The sequence below is a fragment of the Danio rerio genome, chromosome 23 (genome assembly GCF_049306965.1).
Source record: "Danio rerio strain Tuebingen ecotype United States chromosome 23, GRCz12tu, whole genome shotgun sequence".
Taxonomy (NCBI): domain Eukaryota; kingdom Metazoa; phylum Chordata; class Actinopteri; order Cypriniformes; family Danionidae; genus Danio; species Danio rerio.
In genome coordinates, this window is record NC_133198.1 from 27,140,936 (window position 1) to 27,167,765 (window position 26,830).

The 26,830-nt window shown below is 36.3% G+C and overlaps 1 protein-coding gene across 4 annotated transcripts; it reads right to left on the reverse strand.

Moving 5' to 3' along the window:
• Positions 1-2,840: 2,840 nt before the first annotated feature.
• plekhm2 (pleckstrin homology domain containing, family M (with RUN domain) member 2) lies at positions 2,841-26,766 on the reverse strand. Of its 4 annotated transcripts, NM_001130783.1 has the most exon segments (20): positions 3,026-3,229; positions 4,899-5,015; positions 6,262-6,441; positions 7,907-8,066; positions 8,160-8,225; positions 8,310-8,500; positions 9,849-9,981; positions 10,065-10,153; positions 11,138-11,202; positions 11,295-11,385; positions 11,991-12,060; positions 14,034-14,747; positions 16,309-16,579; positions 18,779-18,838; positions 19,386-19,560; positions 21,037-21,124; positions 21,235-21,334; positions 23,626-23,735; positions 23,825-23,931; positions 26,656-26,735. In NM_001130783.1, coding segments are annotated over 20 exon segments (2,985 nt in total). In that variant the 5' UTR covers positions 26,716-26,735; the 3' UTR covers positions 3,026-3,091.
• Between the last annotated feature and the right edge of the window lie 64 nt (positions 26,767-26,830).

The window sequence follows — 26,830 nt, forward strand, 5'->3', positions numbered from 1 at the left end:
TCAAGCCTCAGAATGGGGAAGAAAGGTGATTTAAGTGACTTTAAACATGGCATGGTTGTTGGTGCCAGAGGGGCTGGTCTGAGTATTTCAGAAAGTGCTGATCTACTGGGATTTTCATGCACAACTATCTTTAGGGCTTACAGAGAATGGTCCGAAAAAGAGAAAATATCCAGTAAGCTGCAGTTCTGTGGGCACAAATCGCTTGTTGATGCCAGAGGAGAATGGCCAGACTGGTTCAGAAAGGCAACAGTAACTCAAATAACCACTCGTTACAACCGAGGTATGTAGAAGAGCATCTCTTAGTGCACAAAATGTCGAACCTTGAGGCGGATGGGCTACAGCAGCAGATGACTCCTGTCATCTAAGATCAGGAAACTGAGGCTACAATTTGCACAGGCTCACCAAAATTGGACAATTGACGATTAGAAAAATGTTGCCTGGTCTCGATTTCTGTTGCGACAATCAGACGGTACAGTCTGAATTTGGCATTCATCCAGCCTTGATTCACAATTTGGATATGCAGCTGACAAATCTGCAGCAACTGTATGCTGCTATGTCAATATGGACTAAAATCTCTGAGGAATATCCAGTACCTTGTTGATTCTATGCCACGAGGGATTAAGGTAGTTCTGAGGGCAAAAGGGGGTCCAAACCTGGTACTAGTGGAATGACCTAATAAAGTGGCTGGTGAGTGTAGTTTTTAGTTTACTTCTAAATACTGACATTAGTTTTCCTCCTTTTATGAAACACTTGTGTGTTATTTTAGTAATTTCCTCATTTCTGAGATCTGTTTGTTCTTCTGCGATTTATTTGCTTTACAACAGATTTAGTTGCGTTCAACCAGATTTTACTCCTTTCAACGTGTATCATGATATTAACACTCAAACTCATCTCATTTAAAAAGTTGTTTTATTTATTGATCATATTAATGACATCTTCCAAAATGTACATGCAGCACTTAGTGTATTTGAGACATTAGAGTGTTAGAACACAGCTGATTACTGATTCAATAAAAAATAAAAACAAAATTAAAAAAATAGCTAGTAAAAAAAGAAACAGAAAACAGAAAACCACATTTCAATTGTTAATGAACAACTGTATACCATCATTGCCCAGCAATGTATTATTTAAAATGACTGTTGACTGAAACTAACTTCAACATACCTGAGATTCTGCTTCTGCTTCCATTAGTCACAGTCTGACAAAGATCCACAAACCTTTGCTTTCTTTAAAAGCACTTTACATTCTTAAAATCACCCTACAGTGTTTCAGTGGAAATGGGATGTCTGAGTGAGGGACTGGGAATGGCTTTAATATTGAAGCTAAAAAAGCAATCAATAAAAAATAAAATTGATAATACTTTCTGAAGTAGAAAAAATACTAATAATCTCCAAACTGATAGTGTTTCCCAATGAAGGCCCCTGTAAGATCTGATATCATTTTTAATACCTCAAAAAAAAAAAAAAGAAAAGAAACCAACACATGTGCAATTCTGAATCTTGTGCAATTTTGCTGCAATCAACTCCTTCATTTTTAAATAGCCTTTCTTTAGGTGAAAGAGCTTTAATAACCTTAATGAATGAATAATGTATTAGAATTATATGATCCCTATTACAGTTTCTCCATACTACCTGAATCTAGCACATTTTTATAGTTCAACACAACAGTGGTTACATGCCAGTACCGTATCATCACTATTAATGTTGCTGATTGATATTAAAATGTCAAAATTAAAGGGAGAGTTTACTCCAAAAATGAAATATTTGCAGTTAATTCACTCACTCTCAGGCCATCAAAGATGTAGGCGATTAGATTTTTTTCAAAGCAACATTAAAGGAATCTTTTAGGATAAAATGGCTCCTTGGTGTTTCTTAAAATGCAATTCAGACAAGCACTTTGAAAGTCTTAAAATACACTTACAGGCAAAACTAAATGAATACAGCATGCTTCTGAAAAATACACTGAGGTCTTGTGAAGGGCAACGTTACAATATATATATATATATATATATATATATATATATATATATATATATATATATATATATATATATATATATATATACACAGCACAGACCAATCATTTGACTTCATAAGCCCTCAGTGCATCATAAGAAGCCATGTGTATTAAATTTAATTTTTTCTATATGAGTCCTTGATGATTTTTAAAAGGCAAATTAAAGGCTACAGGCATTTTGAAAGTCTAAAAACATTTACAGGCAAAACTAAATGAATACACTGCGCTTCTAAAAAATACATGGGTCTTGTGACACAAAACATAACTATAAAGACACAGCAAAGACCAATCAGAGCCATTTTACTTAAATAAATAAATATGTGTATTAATTTTGTTGTTTCTATATGGATTCCTTTAGACTTTCAAAAGTGCCAGTAGCCGTTGACTTGCGTCATTGACCAATTTCAGCTTAATCTACTTTATTGTTCGACTGAAAAACAGTCACCTGTGTATCAGATGGACCGAGAGCAAGTAAATGTCAAACGTTTGTCATTTTTGTGAGAACTAAACCCTTTAAAGCCAGACCAGTTCCCCAGACGTCGTTTTCTCTATGTTTTGAGTGTCATGCAAACCGTTATACTTTCAAATCTCAAAGCAGCCAGATAATATCAATGGTGTAAACATAACTAAAATAGTCTTTCATAAGTGCACAAAAAGCAGTTTGTACCTCTGTATAGTACAGGCGTGTGCAGTATCTCTCCACGTTATGCAGGAAAATTGTTTTTAAAAAGCTCTTGAATTTTGCCTACTATACGTATTTACACTGTATATACAGTATACTCCAAATACATGGAAGAGAACTGCTCGATCTCTTTTTGATTTCCTTTTGCAGACTTCCACTTGTGAAAGCCAAAAGCCTTAAACTGAAGTCCTTAAATATTTGTGCAAGGCAAGTGTAAACAAGGTCAGGCCATAATTACCGTTAGTTTGATATGAAATGAGCCCACATTGTTCAGTATGGTGCCTTGTTCGAAGAGCTCACAGTGTCTGCTTGTACCTACATAAACAGTAGGTTTGCTGGTGAGCCGATTTCCCCCTGCTGTCCATGTCTGAGCTCATGTAGTAATGGAGGGGGTCAGCACCATGGTTCTCTTTCTGATCGGCCTCTGTGTAGACTGTCGCTTCTCTGCCAGGCGCTCTTCATCAGCTCCAGAGCCTCGCTGCACTTCTTTTGAACCGACAGGTCTGACACTGCCTTACGAGGTAGACTCACCTGGACACATACATGGACACATTCACACTGTTAACTGGATTCATGCAGATAGTATAATGAAAGTACAAGAATTCAAATTCCTCCAAGGATTTTTTAAATAGTTTTCACAGACTATGTTTGAAACCCCAAAAAGGGTTTCAAAGTTACTCAAGTAACTCAATTTTATTTTTTTATTTTTGTTATTTAGTCATGTAAGTTGGCTTTTATATCTTGAGAATAATGAAAACAGCTCCCTATGAACACTCATTGTTTCTCTTAAACCTTTCCATATTTTATTATTGATTATTTTAGGATGGTAATTGTAAGGAATCGGATGTAAGCAGTGTACCGCTGTCTGTAAAGTATGCAGCACCATCTGATGCAAATAATTCATCAAGAATGCGATGGCGGTAATTAAATCTAGCTTTTTCAATTAAGACAATCAGCAAAATTAAAGCAATATATACAAAAACAACAGTTTGAGACCGTGATCCATGGTTTAGTGACCACTCCGTTAGATTACTGTAATGCACTGTATGTGGGGAGTAGTAAGTCAGCAATTGTCCGTTTGCAAATGGTGCAAAATGCTGCAGCACGCCTGTTAACTGGTACTAGCAAATATGACCCAATTTACCCTTGTTAGCTTTGCTTCATTGGTTGCCAGTTCATTTTAGAATACAGTTTAAGATTCTTTTATTTGTGTTGAAATCGTAATGGTCATAAATGGTCTTGCTCAACCTTATATCTCTTGAGCTGATACACCCCTATAAAGCCCACTCGCTCTCTCAGGTCAGCTAATCAGATTCTCCTGATTGTTCCAAAAACAAATTTAAGTCCGCTCTTAAAACTCATTTGTTTTCGTTGGCATTTGATAGCTGATTTTAATACCTGGCAATTTTAATCTGTGTCTTTTTAGGTAGTTTAGCTATATTTTATCATGTACTTTAAAAATGATTATGCTTATTTTGTGGTATATTTTCTGTAGAGCACTTTGGCTCACTTCTGTATTTTTAAAGTGCTCTATAAATAAAGTTTGACTTGACTTGAAGAATGGATTTCTTAAACAATTTTGCCCCACAGCTCAAGCACTAACACCAAGAAAGAATTCAAATAAGTTTTTCGACAGTCTCGGGAAGATGCCTGTATTTACTATTGACAAAAAGCTTTTATTGTCACGAATAAAGAAGCTATTGACATGGCTTTTCAAGGGTTTGCAGGTGAAGAGAATCTAAAAGTTTTTAGGTCGGAAATTTGATTGAATATTTGAACTGAAATCAAACTGTATACAATTTTGAAATTAGTTGGGTGTAAAAGCTAACATTTCAGCTAGCATTAAAGCAGTCAGCAACATCCTTTTTCAGAAATCATTCTAATATACTTTGGTAATAAAAAAAATGTTTATTGTCTATTATCAATGTTGTAAAGATTGTTTTGTAGCACTGTTAAATGTAGCATTTATTTAAAAAACAAAATCTTGAATAAAATTATGAATGTCTTTACTGTCACTTTTAATTAATTAAAGGCTTCCTTATGGAAAACGTGTATTTTTGCTTAAATAGTCTAAACTGACATCTGTATTAGAAAATGGGATAGAAGTCATCATAAAGGTCTGCAAATAAATGATTTATTATGCACTCAAGGATGTCATTCAGATGTGATGATATGCTAGCTTATAAGGATTTTTTGTCACCTGATATACAGCAGTCCATGCTTGACTTAATTCTGCTATAAGCCGATCTCGTTCCTTACATCCGCTAAAATACAAAACCCAGGGAGGAAGAAACTGAGCTCGATCCTCTGCAAACTCCTGCAAATAAAATAAATAATAGCTTTCACATTGACAAAAACGTTCACATTCATAAGATAATGTGGCATTTCCTCAATCCTCTGAGAAACACCTGTGATCATTTTATTTTTAGGTCTGAAACTACAAAGGGCAAACATCTGTTCACCGAGACCTCTTGTGCACTACAATCTGTGTGAAGCAATGACTGTAAAAAATATGGACGACGCGACAGCCCTTTTTCCCATTGAACGCCTTGAGGGCAAAACGCCTGCTTGACGGGCACAAACTGTCGCAAAAGACTGCTGAAATTGGAGCCAGACATGCGCAGAAGGATTGTCTGATGGAGCCAGAGGAGGAGCCGGGAAAATGAGCAGAGTCGAGCTTCCAATCAAACGCTTTATGTAAAATCAACTACGCCCCCCGAACTTCTCAGCATGCGTTTGCTGTCATATCAACACAAATGGATGTAATAACGTTAACAAATATGAGGGTTTTATATATTCAATCGCGCCAGCTCCAGGCCGCAGCGCATAACTTACTCACGGCGTCGCGGGCTGATTCCGGCTCGCATGCGGCAGCGCCTGCTTGCTCGGCCGCCGCATCTGGCTCGATTGACTCGGGCTGGAATTGGGTAGTGAGTCCAGGCATCCGGAGTAGGTCCAGCAGAGGTAACATTAGTCAGTCTGAGCTCTAAGAGATAAGTCTCCGGCAGGCGAGAATCTAGCCGGAACTGTGTTTTGCTATCTGGGTGGTTAGGCGTGTATCAGCAAACTAATAAAGCCCGAAAAAAGCCCTGAACTTAGCGAATAAACAGTGTTCCACCAGGATCATGTATGTCAGAAACTATAGTTTACTGCTGAACTCATTTTGTCATGGTAAAATAACACAGAAATCGAATAATAACATTTCAGTCTACTTCAGTCTCCTGCCGAAGCTCAGACGCCGCGCTTTGAGAAACTGTCAATCACAGCTGTCAATCACGATGACACGCCCAGCATTAAATTACTGCTAAAAACAAACTGTTTACAAAAATGAAGATCTGCACCTATTTCAGCACAATAACTAGTGCCTTAATCGACCAGAACTATCTTTCGGGACATTTTATTGCAAGTGTAATATTTTTTTTTATTTGGGCTCAAGTCTCCTTCATTAACACGGAGGAGGCGGGCTTTATGACTTGTACTGCAGCCAGCCCCCAGGGGGCGATCTAACGGCCGAAACCTTCACTCAAACGTAGGCTTGCGGCACATTTGGTGTGAAGACTTACAATGACACAGTATTCCTTGTCGTCCTCCAGGCAAACAGCTGTGACATCGTTCAAATCGGCTCCTCCAAGAGAACGGAAAAAACTGGTCTGGCAATCCTGATGACACGTGAGTAACTTCCTGTCTGTGAGCACAAGGCAACATGGGATGCAGGGTGCAGGAGCAACTCCCTGTGGGATAATCTGAGAAGCAAAAACAAATGCTGATCAACATCTGGAAAATTAGCTAGCAAGTAAAAAAACAACATCCATCTACAAACATCATTCACTAAAATGTATATGATGGCATGTGTGGAACTGATGAGAAACAACAAATTATCATGTGGCGAATCTAAAAGCCTTTCAAATGCACAGACTAACACACAGAGGATGAACTCATTTATCCCAAGATAAGCAAAGAGATCTAGTCTCCAGAATACTTTATTATTTAAAATATGGTTATTACAGTCAATTGAATCATTTTACAATATTTGAGGACTGAATCCTGTTAGTAGTAAAAAAAAATAATAAAAAAATATAAATAATAGATCAATACCACAAATTAAATTATAATAGTTTTGTATCATTTAAAGAGTTTAGATTTTAAGTGTGCCTAGTATTTGAGTAAAATTAAGAACAAAAATAAATAAATTAAATAAATGCAAAGTTTTAACTGTTAGAGCAAAATAGAAATTAACAGGCAGATATATTCTAACAATCGAAAGTCATCAACAGCAATATATAATACATAAGATAAAATACATAAAATTAATAATAATCATCTAAAAAGTTTACATTTGATAAAAATGTTACAATTTCAGAAGGATTCACATTTAAACATTTCATTTTAAGTCTCTCCTGATAAAAAACGTTGTCTGATAACATTAAAAATAAGGCATACCACAAGAATATGTTTAACAGTTTGGTTTCTGTTGCAATATTGACGCTTCTCCTTTGAGTAAATGTTCATGTTTGAGTCTCATGTGTCTGATACACCATCTTCTGTAATCTCATCATGTCTTAAGTTAAATAAAAAGTTGAATTTCTTTCTATTTCAAGATGAATTTAAAAAAGGTTTATTTTCTGGAGCACTAATATTATTTTGCTTGCCATATTTTAAAAATATAGCCTTTTATTAGTGGCTTTTAATCTAAAGGCAAGATTTTGCATCTTTCCTTTTAGGGCTGTCCTGGCAGCTTTGTCAGCTCCCATATAGTCTAACATGACCTGGGATTTAGCAGAACACTATAACTTTTTCTCTGTTCATTCACTATTGCAGAGAAGAAAAGTGATGAAAAGGCACAGACAAATCTTTTCTTGGACCTAACCTTATTAAATATGTATTATTAGGAGTTTCCAGGTCAGATGTAATTTTTTATGAAGTAAAAAGGCAAAGTTTGGCATCGTGCACATGAATTATTTCCTTACCACTTCCACATTTCTGTTACATCTTTCTTCTTAAATTTGTGCACTGTCTGAAAATCATCTGCATAAACTTCCATGCCAATGGTAAACCTGGCCCTAATTCTCTTGCTTTTACAAAAGTTACTCAGTCCAGAGCAGTGAGGGATTACCTATCAACTGTGGTCACTACGAGCTAATATACTGACACACATGCTTTATTTTTTGATTATTTACATTCACTAAGATGTACATTATGACAGCTCACCCCTTTAGAGACAGACTGGCAGAGCAGCAGCATCCAGTCTGCCATTTCCAGCTCGTTCTCTGCGCTGAGCTCTAATGGCTGATGCTCTGTCAGAATCACCTGAAAGGCGTGAGGTTTTTCTGTGCTGTTTGAACGCCTGCAGCCTCCACAATGCCCTCCCCTATGACACAAATCACATGGAAACATAAGTATTAAGATATCACATTAAAAAGAAGAGGAAAATCCATGACCTCCAATACCAGTGAAATCTTACCCCATGGTAACAGACATCAAAGGTGTAACATCTGTTCTCTCTGCATACTGATACAGGATGCCATTGCTGCCAGGTAGATTGGTATATTAACATTCAGTGCAGATAAATAAGACGACACACTGTTGACCAGTTTAATGAGATCTTTAATACCTGAGAACTAAGTAACAACTTTTCCACACTTCTTTCCCCAAATAAGAGCTTCCGGCTCGGTACAGCAGCGGCCCCTCTTTAGTGCTGCTGGATGCTCTAGAGCCCGACGGAGATGTCGGTGAAGCCACGGTCACATCCATTGGGTCTTCCCAGTGAACCAGAGAATAAAGGCGAATCTTCATTTCAGACATCTACACAAAGACACTTAGCATTAAATCAGTTAGACAAGTCCTAGCAGGCCAGTTGAATTAGCAGTTGTACTCTGGCAAGTTACTCTTGAGTCATACGGTGAGGTTATTATAGTATTATTACGCAAATACAGAGTCATTTTAATAATATGCATGCATGTATTTACTAGTGTTAGGTTTCAGGTTTGAATACAGTTAGCTGTGTATGTGTGTGTACTATATTATAGAATGCTATTCTGTATACTATATATAGAATTATATGGTTCTATCTGACATTTTTGACAAAATTGAGTAACTGACATATTCTTATTAAATGAAAACTTATTTACATTATGGGATGTTTTTTATAAGTTGTTTATATTAAGATTTTTTATTTAAAACACAAATGTTACACACATATTGATTGCTATATAGAATGCAAAAACTTTAAAGCTCATTATCTAAAAATCATTCAGAACTCAGATAAAACCTTATAATTCCAAGGCGATGACTTATTACTAAGCCATACTGACATGCTATTTCAGACTGAACATTCAGAGGAACATGTTAAACAATATAAAGCAGGCTAGGCGGAATAGCACCATTTACTTGGTCACATCAATAGTTACATCAATCTTCTTCCGGGAGATTTCAGTGGCTGAACAACACTTCTGTGCATGTAACATAACTTGTATGTAACAACAACAAAAGCTTTGCGTGACTAAAACGGTTTTAAAACAGAACATTACCTGCCTAAAAGAAATACTTCAGCTATGGTGTCATCCTTCCTCCAGTTGCAAAAGTAACTCCCAAATTGATTCAGGATTTTAAAAAGTTTTAATTTGGTATTTGTTTTGCTCTCTCGTGTTCAGATGAACGCCAAATGTCGGATCTGCATGAATGGCTGCAGATGTACAAATCTCCGTTTGTTGACAGTTTGGGATACTTTTCAGAATTATGGGAATTATCAGCCTGACACATTTTAATTGGATAACCTTTTTTTTTTAGTTTTTTGCTTTACCCAGAAAATAAAAATACATATTAATACATTTAGATAATTTATTTTAATCATTACTATTGGACTGTGACGAGACTTTCAACCAGCACAACAAAACATGTTTCTAAAGACAATCACCTACTGCACCTTTTAATTAATAATACTTTATTAACACAATTACTACTGATCCTCCCCTTCAAAGACTGAGAGCTCCTCAGTTGAGGAGCAATGGTCTAAACTGATCACTATACATGCTTTAATCATTAGTAAAGGCATTTTAAAAGAGAGTCAGCACAAAGAACCAAGATTATCAAACTGAGCCAGCATCTGCCAGAGTCTCATCAATTATTCAGGGTGATGGATCTGCTCTATTACCTCACAGTGAGTCTCCTGGCACACAAACTTGGAGAGAGCGAGTTTCTCCATGGTGGCGTCAGTGAGAATAGAGGGATATGGAGGTTCCCTACAGCCATTCTCCCAAGCCTCCTTCAACACAGTCAGAAACCAGCTGAGGAGAGACCGTGAAGAAATCCTGGTCAAATATTTATAATAGTTAACATCAAGGTGATGGACTTCAACTGAAAAACTCACTCAGTCAGAGACGAGTCCGCAGTGTCCAGCAGGAACTGCCGTCTTCTGTTGGTGCACACCAGAGTGATGGTCTGCTGGTGAAGACCCACCTGAGGCACAAACAATGGCTTTAAAGTCTCAAGAAATCCCTGTCAGAAGAGATACTTTCTCATGCATAATAATGCATCTCATTCATGATGGAAGTGCCTTGTGCCGTGTGAGGAAAAATGTGTAAAGGACTCTCAAGTCGTGGCGGTGAGTCTTTGAATTATTGCATATACATCTTATTTTTTTGTAGCATAGCTTCAACTTTGTTGTTCAAGCAATAAAAACTAATTTGCTCAGAATTTATTTATATATATATATATATTATTAAGACCAAAACTTATATTAGCTGTTTTTAGTAATGTGCCAACTCCTGGCAAACTTAGGTATTGAATTAGCTACATCAGTGTTTCTCAACCTTGTTCCTGGAGGACCACCAGCTCTTCACATATTCCATGTCTCTTTAACCAAACACACCTGATTCAGATCATCAGCTCATTAGCAGAGACTGAAAGACTATAATGGGTGTGACACATACAGTTTTGGTGGTCCTCCAGGAATGTGGTTGAGAAACACTGAGCTAAAACTAAGCTATTGAAATGGTTTTATTTCTTTTATTTATATATTTTCTAAGCAAGTTAAAGCAATAAAATAGAGCAAGGAAATTTTTACATTAATTCCTATAATATGTTTTCTACTGGAAACAGTCGCGTCTCTTTTTTTTTTTTGGTTGGGGGTTGAATTTAAGGTCACTATTATTAGCCCCCTTGGGAATTTACATTTTCCCCTATTGGCTACAGAACAAACTTTGCATTTTAAGCTGAATACTAGTATTTTGCTAAATAATCAGTAAAATATCATGTACTGTCATCATGGTAAAGACAAAAGAAATTATTTAACAGAAATGAGTTATTAAAAGTATTATGTTTAAAACAATGTGTTGAAAAAAAACTGTTAAACAGCACTTGGAAAATATTTGAAAAAAAAAATATTGCCTTCTCTCTGCAGTAAGTCAATCTGATCATTTAGTGTTCAGGTGGTTTACTCACAGAGATGTAGTCCAGCTCATTATAAGACACTGCCTCCTCAACACTGTAAGGTTTTTCTGCTGCTCCTAAAATCAGTGAGACACAACAGTGAATGTAAACTAGTGCTTTTTAAAATGTCTGTAGCAATGCTCTGATATTCTACTGACGTTTTGCTGACCTTTTCGCAAGAGGTAAATGTAGCAGTCTGTTAAGAGCAGATATAGAGGCTGCAGATCTCCTTCCATGTGGCCTGTGCTCATCCTCACCATCTGAAAGAGAAATGCAGACTAATTAATAGAACTGCATCAGTTTATAGTTTCATTAGAATGGGAGTATTATTTATATTACACATTAAAATTAGCAGCAATTGCAACAGGTTTAATTACAGTTGGTACATTTTATTCCAATAAAATGTGAAGTAGAGGTTTGTTTCACAGATTTCATTGAGGGGACTAGATGAACCTCTTTCAACAAACACAAAACTCTATTGCAAACTATAAAGCCATTGTAAATGTAGGCTACCAAGCTCAGGGTAAGATATTTTTTGTTTATAAAATCCTATTCTTTATCCTATAACTTATAACAAATAAATAAATAAAATTGAAATTCCACAAACCAAATTTAACATGAATAAAAGTAAGCAGTGTTCTGGAACCAATTCACCATTCAATAATTTAAAATAGAAAACGTATTTTAAATTAAATTAATATTTCACATTTTTACAATTTTATTTTACTTCTTAAATGCTGCATTTATTTGGCTAAAAAGGGCTTTCTGTTCCTTAACAAAACACAAAACGCACACACAAAAAAAATGGTTTTGGCACAGTCATTAAATACACAGCACAATTAAAACAAAACACAAATATGTTCACCTTAAAGAGCTGTTCTTCATTCTCCCTGAAAACATGAATCATGAGCAGCAGCAGATGATTGTTATCCACCCTGCACAACAAACAAACAAACCAAAACAATTCACTTTTCACCTCATAAGTGATTAGAATTGTTCTGATAATTCTGAATCTGATTATTCATGAGCCGTCATAATTATTGAGCTGTTCTCACTGAGTGTGTGTTATTCACATTCTTCAACTGATCATGCTTGATAAACCGACATTGCATGTTGTAAAGTGACAATAAGCAGTCTCTATCATTAGATATTTGCCTGTTATGCTGATTTTGGCAAGTATGTAAACGCATTAATCTGTATGTAAACGCATAATAAACCTTCGGTCAATTTATTATGGTAATCGCAAATAGATTGGATGGATGTAAGCACAGATTTAAAGTGCATTCTGGCAGAGCAAATGTTACAATTATGTGTTCTTAACTTGCGCATTAGAAACAGCAGTGCTATAGTCAAAACCCTGCATCTCCAGAGAGAGGTGTAAGCTTTTGGTGAGGGTGTCAATTTAAATCAATTTAATACTCACAGATATGCAAATATTTACGCTTTGACGTCAATCTCATCAAAATAAACAGATTTATTATTGAAAGTTTTGGAAATGCATTGTACGTGTGTTGCCGATTTTAACGTATTTTGATCAGTTAAAAGATGTTAACTGATTTTTATGTAAAGCAGGACAATGGTGTTTATGCACATGGACTTTTGATTTATTAGTCAGCCAACCCAAGCGATTCCGCTGAACTGTCGCACCATTACAAAAGCGCCATGTTTAAGATCTGATTTAATTTAAAATCATGGATCTTCAATGCCTGATACATATACAATATAAAGAGGGTTTTAGACCGGACAACACTACTGCATTAAACCAAAGCCTCTAGAATACACAAGACATGTCACTCATATAGCTTTGAATGGGGAAAAGTATAACGGTTAATATGACGAATGAAGCCCGCCTACTAGTATAGGAGCCAATCATCGATCGATATAGACCAACGTTTCTCCGGGAGATCAGATGTGTGTTTTTTACAACAGTTTGGTTGTCAACAAAACGCACTGGCATCTCAGCAAATACTTGTTTCACAGACATAAGAAATATATCCACACAAGGCTTGAAATCTATACTTTGAAAACTGGAAAACAAATACAGATTTTGGTTTTGTAATCTTTATGAAACGAATGCGAGTTACAGTCTGTCCTGTCAAACACACAACACATGACAGCAGCAACTCCTCAAATGTCCCTAAGTTGTAAACAGTGTCACTGTCATTTTTTTCAAAACCAAGTTGTAAATTACTTCGGAAGACCAGTGGGATCAGACGATCATTATCCAGCGGATGATAATGTGTGGAATGGCCATAATGAGGTTGGTGTCTTGATCTCCTATTCGAGTGTGCATGCGCATTAGCTCGGGCAACCTGAAAATATGCTGATTTTGTTTGATTTGGATGTTTAGAAATTAACGTATGAGACGGTTATCGATTCATTTTAACGGTGGTTCCAAATATGTAATGTAATCGTAAACAGTTTATTTACAGAGTAATTGATGTTTCCCCATTCAGACAGAATACCTGAGTACACTGCCTGAGAGGCATTTCAAAGATGGCCACCAAGTGAAATGACTTGCCTCAAAGGGACTTTCTCCCGCCATGCCTTTAAAATATGAACATTAACTTCACTCTAGTATTTTCCATGGAGTTTCTGCACTAGCCCGCAGCTACTGACGGCGCTAGCAATTACATGGTCTTTCATCTTGTTTTACACTTGAGCAACTAAATAAATGCGTAAGTCTATTTAACTGATCATGTTCACACTACAACATCGATGCTGCAAAAAGGAACCCTATGAAATCGAAGTCACATTAAGCTACCACTGAAAGTCTATCATTGGCTGAAAAACACTAGCAGTGCATAGAGCCCATTGTCTATTGTAAAGAGCTTATTTTTGTTAGTTATCAGTATGTTTTGTTGCTCATCTAAACATACTTAAAATCATAACCAATTTACTATCTCACTTGAATTCTGCAGCATGAGAGCTCTGTGTTGCATCTTCATCATCTTCTTCTGTCTCACTCAGTTTCTTCTCTGAGGTCTCTATGGCGATGGAGGGATCCTGCCCTGCAGCTGCTGCCTCTGCTTCTGCTTCTCCCTCATCTTCATTGCTAACAGGAACATCCTGCGGCTCGCCATGCCCTGCAGAGTCATGGCGCCCACCACCTGAGGCAGCAGGGTCTGGACTCTGGGAGGTAAAGCAGTAGAAGTCTGCAGGCGGCAGCGGGGCCTGCAGGAAACCATCGCTTGGGTCTGGAGGTTCACCGCCAGCATCCTCTCGAAAGGGCTGCTGATTGGGGGGCCCGTCGTGAGCGGTGCAAATTTCTTCTGCTCCATCCTCAGCATCCAGAGACCCATTCAGCCTGTCCATGACCTCACGGAGGGGTTGCCCTACGTTGTCCATTGAAGTGTCCGTCATTTCTGGAAGCCTCAGTCCAGTTTCAGGCTCCTCTTCTTCTCCTTCGCGTCTCCCATTCCTCAAGGGTTCTGAAGCAGTGCTGTCAGCACGCTCCAGAGGAACTCGACTGTCCACGGTGATGTGGTTTACTGTGACGTCTCTCTCAACTACAATCTGAAGGCATTCATCAGTCACTTCTGGAGAGATGACGTTCTGTTCACTACTCACTGATGATCCTCTGCCGCGTCGTTTCTTGCCAGGCTTTCGTCGCCGTGCCATTCTGTCAAACAAAAACATACTGGTGAAAACATGACAGGGAAATGTGGATTTCCTCTGGCTAATGATAAAACTGTTCGGCATTATAAAATGAACAATATGTCACAGGTAAAAGGATTTTAAAAGCTCTTTTCTGCACTGTTAGTGGTACCAAATAGTATTGAAAGATCTTTTTTCATGTCTCTTTAGCAGTATTGGTTTATGCTGAGAAAACAAATTAGCAAGCAGCATAACAAATTACATTAATGAAACATTTATAATGGATGCACATAAAGTGTCATTGCTGGTGGTCATATGTTTTACAGTGCTCATAAGTGTAACTTATTCCTGGATGTGCAGAAACTACCATAAAGATGTGGAATTTGTAATATGAAACTTGCAATAAGAAAAAAGTTTGAAAACCATGTAATAATTAATACGGTTTTAAGTCTTGTAGAAGCCACAGCTGCCCACATATCAGCCTTGTCCCACTGAGTTTGTTCATTTAAAATGTATAATGTTTGTTTTTCAATAATTATTTAATTTTAAAAATACGTCTTGGTTTCTTTTATACTAATATGTGTTCATTCATTTAAACAAAATAGTTCATTATTTACCCTCTTTTTTTCATCAAGTTATTTATTCATTTAAAATATATTTTTTAACATTTGTACAGCTTTTCCTACAAATATTTTTACTGACCCCTTAGCACTCCCTTGAGGCCTTATTGCTTTGAAATCCCTGATCTTAAAATATATTCATTCCCCCATATAATGCACTTTGCGTCATTTGCTATATGCAGTTAAAGTTAGAACTATTAGCCCCCCTGAATTATTAGTATCAGTAAATAAAATTTGACAATATATTTTAAATACACTTCTATACAGGTTAAAGTGACATTTAAAGGTTTAACTGGGTTAATTAGGTTAACTAGGCAGGTTAGTGTAATTAGGCAAGTTATTGTATATGGATGGCCTGTTCTGTAAACTATCAGAAAAAGTATAGCTTCAAGGGGCTAATAATTTAGACCTTAAAATGTTCATTAAAAATTTATTTTTTCTAGCCAAAATAAAACAAATAAGACTTTCTCCAGAAGAAAAAATATAATAAGACATACTGTGAAAATTTCCTTGCTCTGTTAAACATTAGCAAAATATTTTTAAAAGAAAAAAAAAATCCAAAGGGAGTTTAATAATTCTGATTTCACCTGTATACTCTAAAACAGTGTTTCTCAACCACATATTTAGAGAAGCACCAACACTGCTTGGTTTCTCATTTGTCTGTCACACCCATTTCAGGTCCTTCAGTCTCTGCTAATGAGCTGATGATCGGAATCAGGTGCATTTGGTTAAGGAGGCACAAAAACTGTGCAGAGCTGGTGGACCTCTAGGAACGTGGTTGAGAATCATAGATTTCAGCCATTGCCTGAAAGGCCAACATCTTCATACATCAGTCAAATATCAGAAATACATTATAGTATTGGACACAAAAAAACAACACCATTGCCCTAACCAATTACTCAACTCCTAATGTGTGATCTGCATTATTATAATCCTGAACCATAAGTTGTAATACTTAATACACACCTAATGACTTCCAGCTCAGTGCTGGTGATTTCAGCGTCTTCTCCAGTTGTTGAAGTGTGCCGGCTTGCTATGTGCACAGGGGTGACGTCAGCTGAAGTGTTGGTGTCCGAGTCCTCAGTGAAGGGATTTTGCCGAAATGTAGGGCTTCTTGACAGAGATGTGGTTCTGATGGTGCCCGCCGAGGCTTTTACTATAACACAGTCACTGACAACAGTCTGAGGGTCTGATCCTGAAGAGCGCGGCCCACTGACTGGATCAGTCAAGTCTCCCTCTGTCCAAAAAACAAGAGGAACAAGGAAACCATATGAGATGCAGGTATTAGGAATTCCTGTTTGGAGATTTAGGCAAGATTAAGAGCTGCTGAATCATGACAAATGCACACAGACAAACAAACACATACTTGGCTTTCCAGCTACTTCCATCTCATCCTTCAATTCAATAAAGAAAATTCTATTTGCTGCTAATATCACATTTTTTTGCTAATATCCAGATTTTAAAAAGGGGTCACTTATTTAGGGTACAATTCTCATCATTAACAAACCATCAACTAACACGGTGTTCAATAAACTACTAAATTAGCTCCTTATTAATAGTTAGTAAAGTAGTTTAAAATAATAGATTGGGTTTAAGTATTGGTTAGTATTAGGGATGTAGAATAAAAAATAAACAGCCAATATCTTGATAATAGGCAAATAATAAGCCATTATGAAAACAGCTTTTAATCAGTGTTAACTGTCAATGTGTAAATTCTGAATATTTCTGTGTTGATTACTGAATAAATCTGAATAATTAAGACCATTGCTTTATATTCTCATTTTAAAAAAAAAATAAGGAAATTTGGATTTTAGGTCAAATTCATGGAAAATTCTTTGTTTTTTTAATCTGATATTAATACAATTTTACAAAAAAAAAAAAAAACTTTTTTCACCCAAATACATTCTGAATGTTCACTTTAGCCTATAAGTTTCATTTCATTTTGCATTTTTAAATTACATACAATGCATATTTAAAGTGCATTCAGAGAGTATTCGTTTCGCTTCACTTTTTCCACATTTTTTTATGCTAGTCTTATTCCAAAATGGATTAAATTCATTTATTTCCTCAAAATTCTACACACTTCCCCACAATGACAATGTGAAAAAAGATTTTTGAAATTGTTGCAAACAAATCTGTGAATGAATGAGCTGCACGGTGGCGCAGTGGGTAACACAATCGGTTAACAGCAAAAAGGTCGCTGATTCGAGCCTCGGCATTTCTGTGTGGAGTTTGCACGTTCTCCCTGTGTTCGTGTGGGTTTCCTCTAAGTTCTCCGGTTTCCCCCACCAGTCCAAAGACATGTGGTATAGGTACACTGGTTAGGCTAAATTGGCTGTAGTGTATGCGTGCGATTAAGTGTGTATGGTTGTTTCCCAGTGATGGGTTGCAACTGGAAGGGCATAATGGCTGCATAAAACATGTGCTGGATAAGTTTGCGGTTCATTCTGCTGTGGCAACTCCAGATTAATAAAGGGACTCAGGCTGATTTATACTTCTGCAAAGCGTGTAGCGTTTGCATGCCGATCACTTAACGAAAAAGTATTCAGAAAGACTTGAGGCTGTAATTGCTGCCAAAGGTGCATCAACAAAGTATTGAGCAAAGGCTGTGAACACTTATGTAAATGTGATTTTTCAGAGGTTTTTTATCTTTAATAAATTTTCAACAATTTCAAAAAATCTTTTTTCACATTGTCATTATGGGGTATTGTGTGTAGAATTGAGGAAATAAAATAATTAAATCCATTTTGGAATAAGGCTGTGACATAAAAAAAATGTGGAAAAAGTGAAGCGTTATGAATACTTTCCAGATGCGCTGTATGTGTGCGTTTCATTTATTTAAAAAAAAGACAAGTTAATGTTAGCAGGTACATTAAATGTTAACAACTTAATATGGTCTTGTATTGGCACTAATATACATAAACGGAACAAATCTAAAAACACATTTTTGTCAGCCCTACAAACAATATGATAAGCAAAAACTACAATTAAAATACTATAGGATTTGGTTATTTTAATTATTTGATAAGAGTAAATTGTGGCTAACATTTGCCACTGAATTTAAACAGTTAGGAAGCAGTAGGTTAAATCCAAGCATCATGCATGCAAACCAGCTTTCACACTGCCACATGACAGGAAAGGCAATCCGACAACAGACAAAAAGGTTCAGCTGCATCAGGCACAGAGTTTCTTTTAGCATCATCCCATACAAACCCTACATCAGCAGAGAGTGGCGATCGCTTTAGTCCAATAAGAACATAAACACCACAGTACCCATCTATGAAGTCTACATCACAGATACAATGCCTACAGCAGCTTATGCATGTGAAACAAACATGCACTGAGTGAGACGGACATGCACAATGCTTGTTAGTTAGTCCGGACAGATGGATTGGGCGAATATTAGATTGGGGAGGGGGAAATAACCATGTCCCACCTTCCCAGTCTGCACTTGGCAATGACTGCAACACAGGGAAGATGTCACCAAAATCATAATCTAAAAGAGGGAGAAATAAGACTCATCAATAGACAAGAACGAATAATGAAGTGAATGAAAGAAGAACAGAAACTCAAAAGAGATCAAGTGAAAGTGAAGCTTGCCATATGAGGAACTAATAAAAACCGACAACTGAAAAAGACACAGTGACATAATGGGTTGTGAAATGTGTCATCAGATGAAATAGAAGCAGTAATCTAAGATTGCTGAACACTAGATTTTATATAAATGATCTAACACACAGATGTCAAAGCCAGATCCTGGAGGGCCACAGCTCTGCGCAGTTTAGTTCCAACCCTGCTCCAACACACTTACCTGTAGGTTTCAAACAAGCCTGAAGGACTTAATTAGTTTGATCAGGTGTGTTAAATTAGGGTTGAAACTAAACTGTGCTGAGCTGCGGCACTCCAGGAACTGGCTTTGACACCTGTGATCTAAGAGTTCATCTTTTTCAATTTGAAGAAAAGAATAAAGATAAGTTAATAGCCAGAAGTGTGAAAATAAGATCAAGAAACTGAAGAAATAGAGAGAGAAGTGATTAGCTTACCTTCACTGGATGGGGCGATGGCACTGTCATCCCACTCGAGATTAGTGGATGTGAGAGAAGTGAACGAGTGTAGTGACAGACTATCAGAGCTCGGCAACCTCTCCTCAAAATCCAACAGATTCTGAGGTTTGTAGTATTCAGGCATGTAGGGAGCAACATCCAAGTATGGAACATCCTGCCATTGATATATACATAGAAATGTATAGAAAATGAAGGATAGATAGCAACAGTGCTAGAAGATAAAACAATGATTATTATTGCAATATAAGCTCCATTTAATGCAAGATTAAAAAAAGAGAACGTTCAATAGGTTTATGATACTATGTTAATAATATAATTAATTTGATAAGAACAATAAGAACATGCTAGAACTAAAAAATTAACTACAATATTTGGTTAAGGAAACAATTCAATGCAGTTTTTAGACATTTTTATCATTATAGCATTTGTGAAATGTCTATTTGACTGACTTTTGTTTGCCATCTTATGAAATTAAAAGGGTAATTTATTAATTAACAGTCTGGCTTCAACAGATTTCCCTTAGGATCAACAATCTGCCTTTAAACTGGAAAGAAACTGAGATTTTACATCTATAGTCATAATTATCAATATTGACTGATATGACTGATACAATATTTATGGTATATCTTTGACAAAGGACCAGATTTACTAAACAAGTTCAATCCTAAAAAAAAAAACTAATGGGAATGGAAAGTTGTGATTGTGATTGATCTACTGTCTGTGCTCAAATTAAACACAAACACAGCAGCTCATTTCCATAATGACCAATGCAATCTACACAATTAATGCAGAAGCAACACAATTAATGCAGGCTCACAAACAGGTAGAACCCTTCTACCAAACACTCGCAGTTCTCTGAACTTCCTAAAGTGCACATAAAAAAAAAAAGTCTCATTCTGACAAATAAATACCACAGCATGTCAAGCACAAAATATGTGAAAGAGATAGTTCAATCAAACATACTCCCCCAAAAATCTTGGATGAGCTGAGGATGTGTTGAATAATGTTAGAAACAACAGTAAAACTGACTAATATTAAGTCAAGCTGCCTCACTAATCCAAATATTCTTCTCTTATAATTTTTGTCAAGAAATAAAGAAAGTCCTACAAATATATATATGCCATAAGGTCAGTAACAAAAATAATTGTCCACACCTTTTCAAACCAGTAGTTTACACTAGAACAAGCTGTTAGTAAGTCAGGCCCGAAGTACAGCAAGACATAGAAGAGTGTTTAAGCAGTATTTTAAGATATCATTAGGTTGTGTGTATAAAATAGATATCTTCAGAAATTGCATATAGTATCCAATAATCCATCTAAAAATAGATATAGTAAAAAAAATTAAAAATTAATATAGTTATTTACTAGCTCAACTTAAGAGACATGGAGTATTCATATTACAATATACTTCATTTTTCAAATCATGCTGTGCAGGACTATTTAAAATGAATTACCGTGATGCATTTCTGACCAGACAGATCATCTAAATTATAACATTTATAAGCAGCCTGTAAGGAAGAGTATTTGTTTTTGCTTAACACACGTTCTTTTGGAAACTTGAGGTCTAGAACATGCAGTGTAACGGCTGATTTAATTACAGACAGGAGAAATCAATAAAGATTACATCATACCAGCTCCAGGTTAAAGCGGATGAACTCAAGCCCAGAGACGAGCGTAAGAAACAGAGTGAGATGGTCATGACTGCAAACCAATGCATTTCTGGAAAAAGAGGAAGCGGCTTTTTAAAAATCAGATGACTGCTTGAAGGAAGCTTTCACGATCTGAAACCACAGAAGAACTATCATGATCATTATCTCAAAGTCACTCACTTGTAATAGTACTTCTGGAGCAGTCCTTGATTCTCCTCAAAAAGTCGGAGGTAGCTTTCTAAAGAACTTTCATTGAGCGCCAAGTACAGCCAGGCACGGCCTGCAGAACAACAACAACATAGCAGTCATAGTTTACTAAAGGAAACTAAGTCCAAACAATTACCACAATATTATACATCAAATATTTGGGGCCAGTGTTGTTTTATCTAATCACCAAATATTAGAAGAAGCAAAATTTTTGCTTAATTGTTACAAAATCTCTTATAATTATCAATATTGCAAACGGTTTTCAAAAGAAGAAAATTTCTTAACAGAAATCTTATGTAACATTATAAATTCTTAAAGGCAATTCAAATGGCACAAACAGATGCAGACAGGTGGCAACACATGAAGTTGTGTTTGTTGTCATCTCTCAGAGCTGAAATCTTTTACAAGGCTCGAAATTAACTTTCTTACTTGGTAGCACCGGTGCTCTCAACCTGAAATATTTAGGAGCACCAGAAAAAAATTAGGAGCACCCACCAAAAATGAATGATATATTTGACAAGTTGTATATTAAGGGATTTATTGTATTTGAAAACAACATCAATTGGGACTAACAAAACCCAGAAACAACTATCTAACTAATGCTGTGATGACTTAATATTTGTGCAATAATTCCAAAATGAATGTTGAATAATTATAAAATATTAATGATGATGATGATGATGACAATAATACTAATAATGAATTATATTTCTCATCATCATGCTGCTTTGAATGTGCTTTAATCCAAGTTATCTGCTATATAAAGTCCTACTGTTACTTTATGAAAAATAAATTGATGGTTTGCATCAACCACAAATGAAGCATTGTATTAAGAAATATTTATTTTGTACTATTGTTTTTAATATGCATGTCAATTTAATAAATAATAGTTCTGCAACAAAACAAACTAAATAATATAATAAATCATTCAATTCAATGCTGAAAGCTGCAAAGCAGTCATCAGTAATTAAATAGAAAAATATTATACACCTCAAGAAAGAATAGACAAAAGAAAGAAAGAAACGTCTCACTTTTAAAAGTTTTGGTTTCGGTTTGTGTCGTTTTAATGCTCAGCCTCATTACCCGCTGAATAACATCTTTCTGTGTTTGCGGGAAAGCATGCGAGTCAGCCGACCCAATATATGAGAGGGCCAGAGCAGGATTCTCCTGATGACCACCGGCGCAATACTGTTCTTTCTTTGTAATAACCCGCATCAGTTTAAACGCAGTAAAGGCAAGCTTCTTTGGCGTTTAAGCGGACATTTGCGCTGTTGCAGCCTGATCTCACGAGGAAACGTAGGTAAATTTTACGAATTGCCGTGAAATTGTGTTGGCTGAACACGCAGTGCATGCAACGCATCGAAAGTCAGTGTATTTTTCACTCTTCAGCCGTTTGCATTCCCCGTGGTCACAAAAGCTCCCTCCCTGTCATCTGACAGCGGAAAGTCTTGAGTGATTGACAGCTAATATGAACCAATATAGCGGCAGGGAAGACCGATTTTACCACGTTTTTAAAAAAAAAAAAAAAAAAAAAAAAAAAAAACAGGTAGCACTACAACTATTATATGCAGTCGCACGAATGCTCCCAATATATATTATGAGGTCGCATAGCTTAAATTTCAGGCGCATATGCGACCAAAATGGTTGAAATTTCGAGCCCTGTTTTGTCCAAGTTTGTTATCATCGATCACTGCAGTGTGAATAGAATTTTACTCTGATCAAGTAAAAGGAACACTGCTAGATAATATGATATAATATAATATAATATAATATGTCACGATACTGGAATTCAGTACCAATCGATATTGACATTTTAAAAACGTCCATTTCTCGCTAACATTTGAGCGCTGTCATCAGTTTACCAAACTCTCCCCTGTTTATGAAGTGTGAACAAAGATACACAGACACTGGAGGATTTCAAAGTCACATCAATCAGCTGGTTTGTTTATAGAATGCCATATGAGCAATCCGCTGATGAATCGCAGCTTTGAAACAGTCCAGTGTCCCTGTATCTGTGGTTACACTCAGTAAACAGCTGTAAATTCTGTCATTTTTGTTGAGCATTTGAACATAATGAAAAAACAGCGCTGTTTACAAATGTGCTCAACAGCGCTCAAATGTTAGCAGGAAAAGGATGTTTAACATTTCAGTACTGATAGGTATATAATATAATATAATATAATATAATATAATATAATATAATATAATATAATATAATATAATATAATATAATATAATATAATATAAAACAGTTTAATATACTTACTAATAATTTATTATATGACCTATAATAATAATAATTTACTGACGCCAAATTTTCAACAGTAGTGTACTTTAACATTTCAAAGCAGCACATCATCTTACTTCTGCCAAGATTGGTGGCTATGTGTTGGAGTTCCTCGATCTGTCGAATGGCTTCTCGTCGTGTGAAGTGTAATACGAGGACCCAGTAACCTGATGAAATGTCCTGCAGCCTTTAAGAAACAGAAGAACACTTTAAGCCTTCAATGGTCTACTGTGAAAGTGCTTCAGTTTTGAAAGGCTCCTTTGCAGTTTGTCTAACCCATAAAGCAGAGCGTGATCCAGGTGTTCACACAAGCGCTGAAGAACCCGGTCGTGATTCCTGATGGCTGGCGTCTCATCCTCGCAGGCCGCAAAATAACTCTGCAACTGTGGATTAAACGTTACGAAGTGTTAAGGAGACAGCCCTTAAGAGTGAATGAAAGAAGTCGAGTGGTAAATTTCTGTGCACAAAGCCATGACATTTCAAGCAATCCTTTTTATTCTGGATGAACAACCTAGAAAACGCATTTTTAGATTTCACACTCTGTGATTCTCAGATTGTGCAAGTCCATCACAAATACCCATGAGAAAGCACTAATGCCAAGCACCTGATAGGCTAAAAATCCTACGACAGCAGGGTGTGCAAGTCACTGATGTTCAGTGAAAGTAAGAGCATCAATCATGATCATGTAAACAGCCAAGATTCAGCAAGGTTAATGGGTACTTCATCAAACAAAAAAATGCGCTGTTAATTTACACACTCAGAGCTGACAGACAAAATGAATATACAAAAGGCAAAAACTAAGTACTCTTGTCTCCCAATGATACAATAAAGTCTGACGAAGCAAAATGTTCAGTCCATGTAAGAACCAAACAATATTTACAACATTAGCTAATCCACAGTCTTATGCTTTTGCTCAGAACATTTTGCTGAGAATAAAGGTACTAATGCATTTAAAAAAAAAAAAAAACATCCAGTGTCTTGCAACTAATTGTTTCCCTTTATAATACCTTATTGCATCGTCAGAGAAGCCAAGGATATTAGTTCAAAAATATACACCGCTAAAACTGGAGTGCGTCAACTGTTGACTTGAATTTTATAAATCACCATGTACCTCGGTTTCTATTCAAATTCTTATTTAAAGGCACAGTATGTCATTTTTTCTAATAGAGGACACCTTTTTATAACCAACAAAGGAGTAGTTTGCTGATGCCATGACTAAGTGTGGAATCATGAGAGACCAATTGGGAAACCATGTTCATGGATGAGCTTCAGTATTTATCTTGCTAGTATCAACCAGAATGAAGCTAAAATCTAAAATCTGTCGAAGCAAAACGAGAGCGCTGATCCAATAGAGTGGAGGAACTATAATGTCAACATGCAGGCCAATCGGCTGCTAGCATAAAACTGATTTCCTCGATAAAATTTTTCCCATAGGCTTTTCGAAAATTGCAAATATAAGCTCTGTGTTTAAACACTGTTCATTACACTTTTTGTCCAACCGGACTCTCCTCACACGATAATATAACGTCGCTTTTGGATCCTAAATGCAAACGCAAGAGCAAAAAAGGTAACATTAGGTAATAAACAGACTACACTGATTTGGGCACTCTCGTTACGTCATCACCATCTTGCTACCTACAACTTTTCAAGCTTTTTTTTTTTTAAAGAAATATAATCTATGATTATATTATAATCCACGCTATATAATCAAATATGTTAAAATAATATACACTTTTTTTTGTATTAGCCAGATTGGCTTAAACTTTTTTCTAAATGTTTGGGATAACGCAAGTCAGCAAAACGTTGTTTTAGAGATTTTTGGATATTTTTTTCATGGTAGTATCAAACAAAGTAAAGCTAAAAGCAGTCTAAGCAAAACTAAAGTGCTGAGGTAATTGCTCATGAGCAACAAGCACAACAGGGAAAGCAGCAGAGCTTTTATTATGCCTCAGTTGACTGGACATGATCATTTGAGGAAGAAGTAGTGCTGTTTTAACATGCTAAATACATTAATATTTTGTTATAATTTTGTCTAAATGTTTGGGATAATGCAAGTACATAGGTCAGCAAAATATATAGAATAGTTCTAGTGATTTTTTGATATTTTATGGTAGTATCAAACAAAGTGAAGCTAAAAGCTGTCGACACAAAACGAGAGCTCTGAAGTAAATGCTGATGAGAGACAAGCACAACAGGAAAAGCAGCAGAGCTTTTATTATGCCACAGTTGACTGGACACAATCACTTGAGGAAGAAGCAGCGCTGTTTACCATGCTAAATACATTATTATTTTGTTATAATGCTGCATGCGGACTAATAAAACACACAACATAATGAAGCATCTTTGGCAACTTCCATGTTTTCTTTAAACCAAACCAAAAGTTTAGCATGGCCAGACAGCACACAGTCTGTCACAGGTTGGCTTGAACTTTTTTCTAAATGTTTGGGATAATGCAAGTCCATTAGTCAGTGTTCTAGGGATTTTTAGATATTTTAAATATAAAAAATACATATTGCACCTTTAATGTACTATTGAGAAAGAAAAACCACCTACATCTCTGACAGTCTGTTTTCATGTTTGTGTGAACTATCCCTTTAATGCAGAACAAAATGGCTATAGAAATAAAGGGTGACCTGGGATGGCTCCATAAAATAAGTAGCAGCTCTGTTTGTCCTATTAATAGAAGCTCATTTGATCACAGAACTTGTTTACAGGGACTTCATGTCACAGTTTTGATGCGTCAGTGAACAAACCTTTTGACTCAAACATGCTTGACTCAAGTATAAAATGACTTAATGCCTTTCATGTCATTTTACAGATAAACAGCTTTTAACTACACTATAAATACACAATATAACCTAGAGTAAACTCATGTAGCGCACTGCTAGCTGACTTCTTAACCTTGTATTCATAAAACATTTTCTTAAAAGGCAACATTGGATGTTTTCTCAAGATGCCAAAGCGTTTGTATTCACCAAAACACAGCAGAAGGGGGGGAGGCCCAACTATTTTGATAGCGTAAACCGCAAACAGCTCAAAGTAACCTTCGAATTACAAACTAGAGAAGGTCGAAATGTATCGTCGCTGCATGAGTGGACGTCTCTTACCTTCTTGACGGACAGAGAGATGTTTTCGAGGATCCTGTCTTTGACTTTGAGTTGATCCATGTCTGGCTCTGCTCTCTGCGGATGTCAGCTGACGCGCGCGCTCCCGACTACGGCCACGAGCTGTTTGATGACGTACATTTGTAGGCCAGTCCTGTGATGCTACGGTTTTCGTCTC

What these genes read in the sequence shown, in the direction of transcription:
- plekhm2 (XM_009296853.5), bottom strand. Translation starts at nt 26,715, where the DNA reads ATGGATCAACTCAAAGTCAAAGACAGGATCCTCGAAAACATCTCTCTG. An exon ending in ATGAAGAACAGCTCTTTAAG is followed by an intron (nt 11,386 to 11,990) that starts GTGAACATATTT and finishes TTTCTCTTTCAG; the next exon opens with ATGGTGAGGATGAGCACAGG. An exon ending in AGTTGTTACTTAGTTCTCAG is followed by an intron (nt 8,226 to 8,309) that starts GTATTAAAGATC and finishes TCTACCTGGCAG; the next exon opens with CAATGGCATCCTGTATCAGT.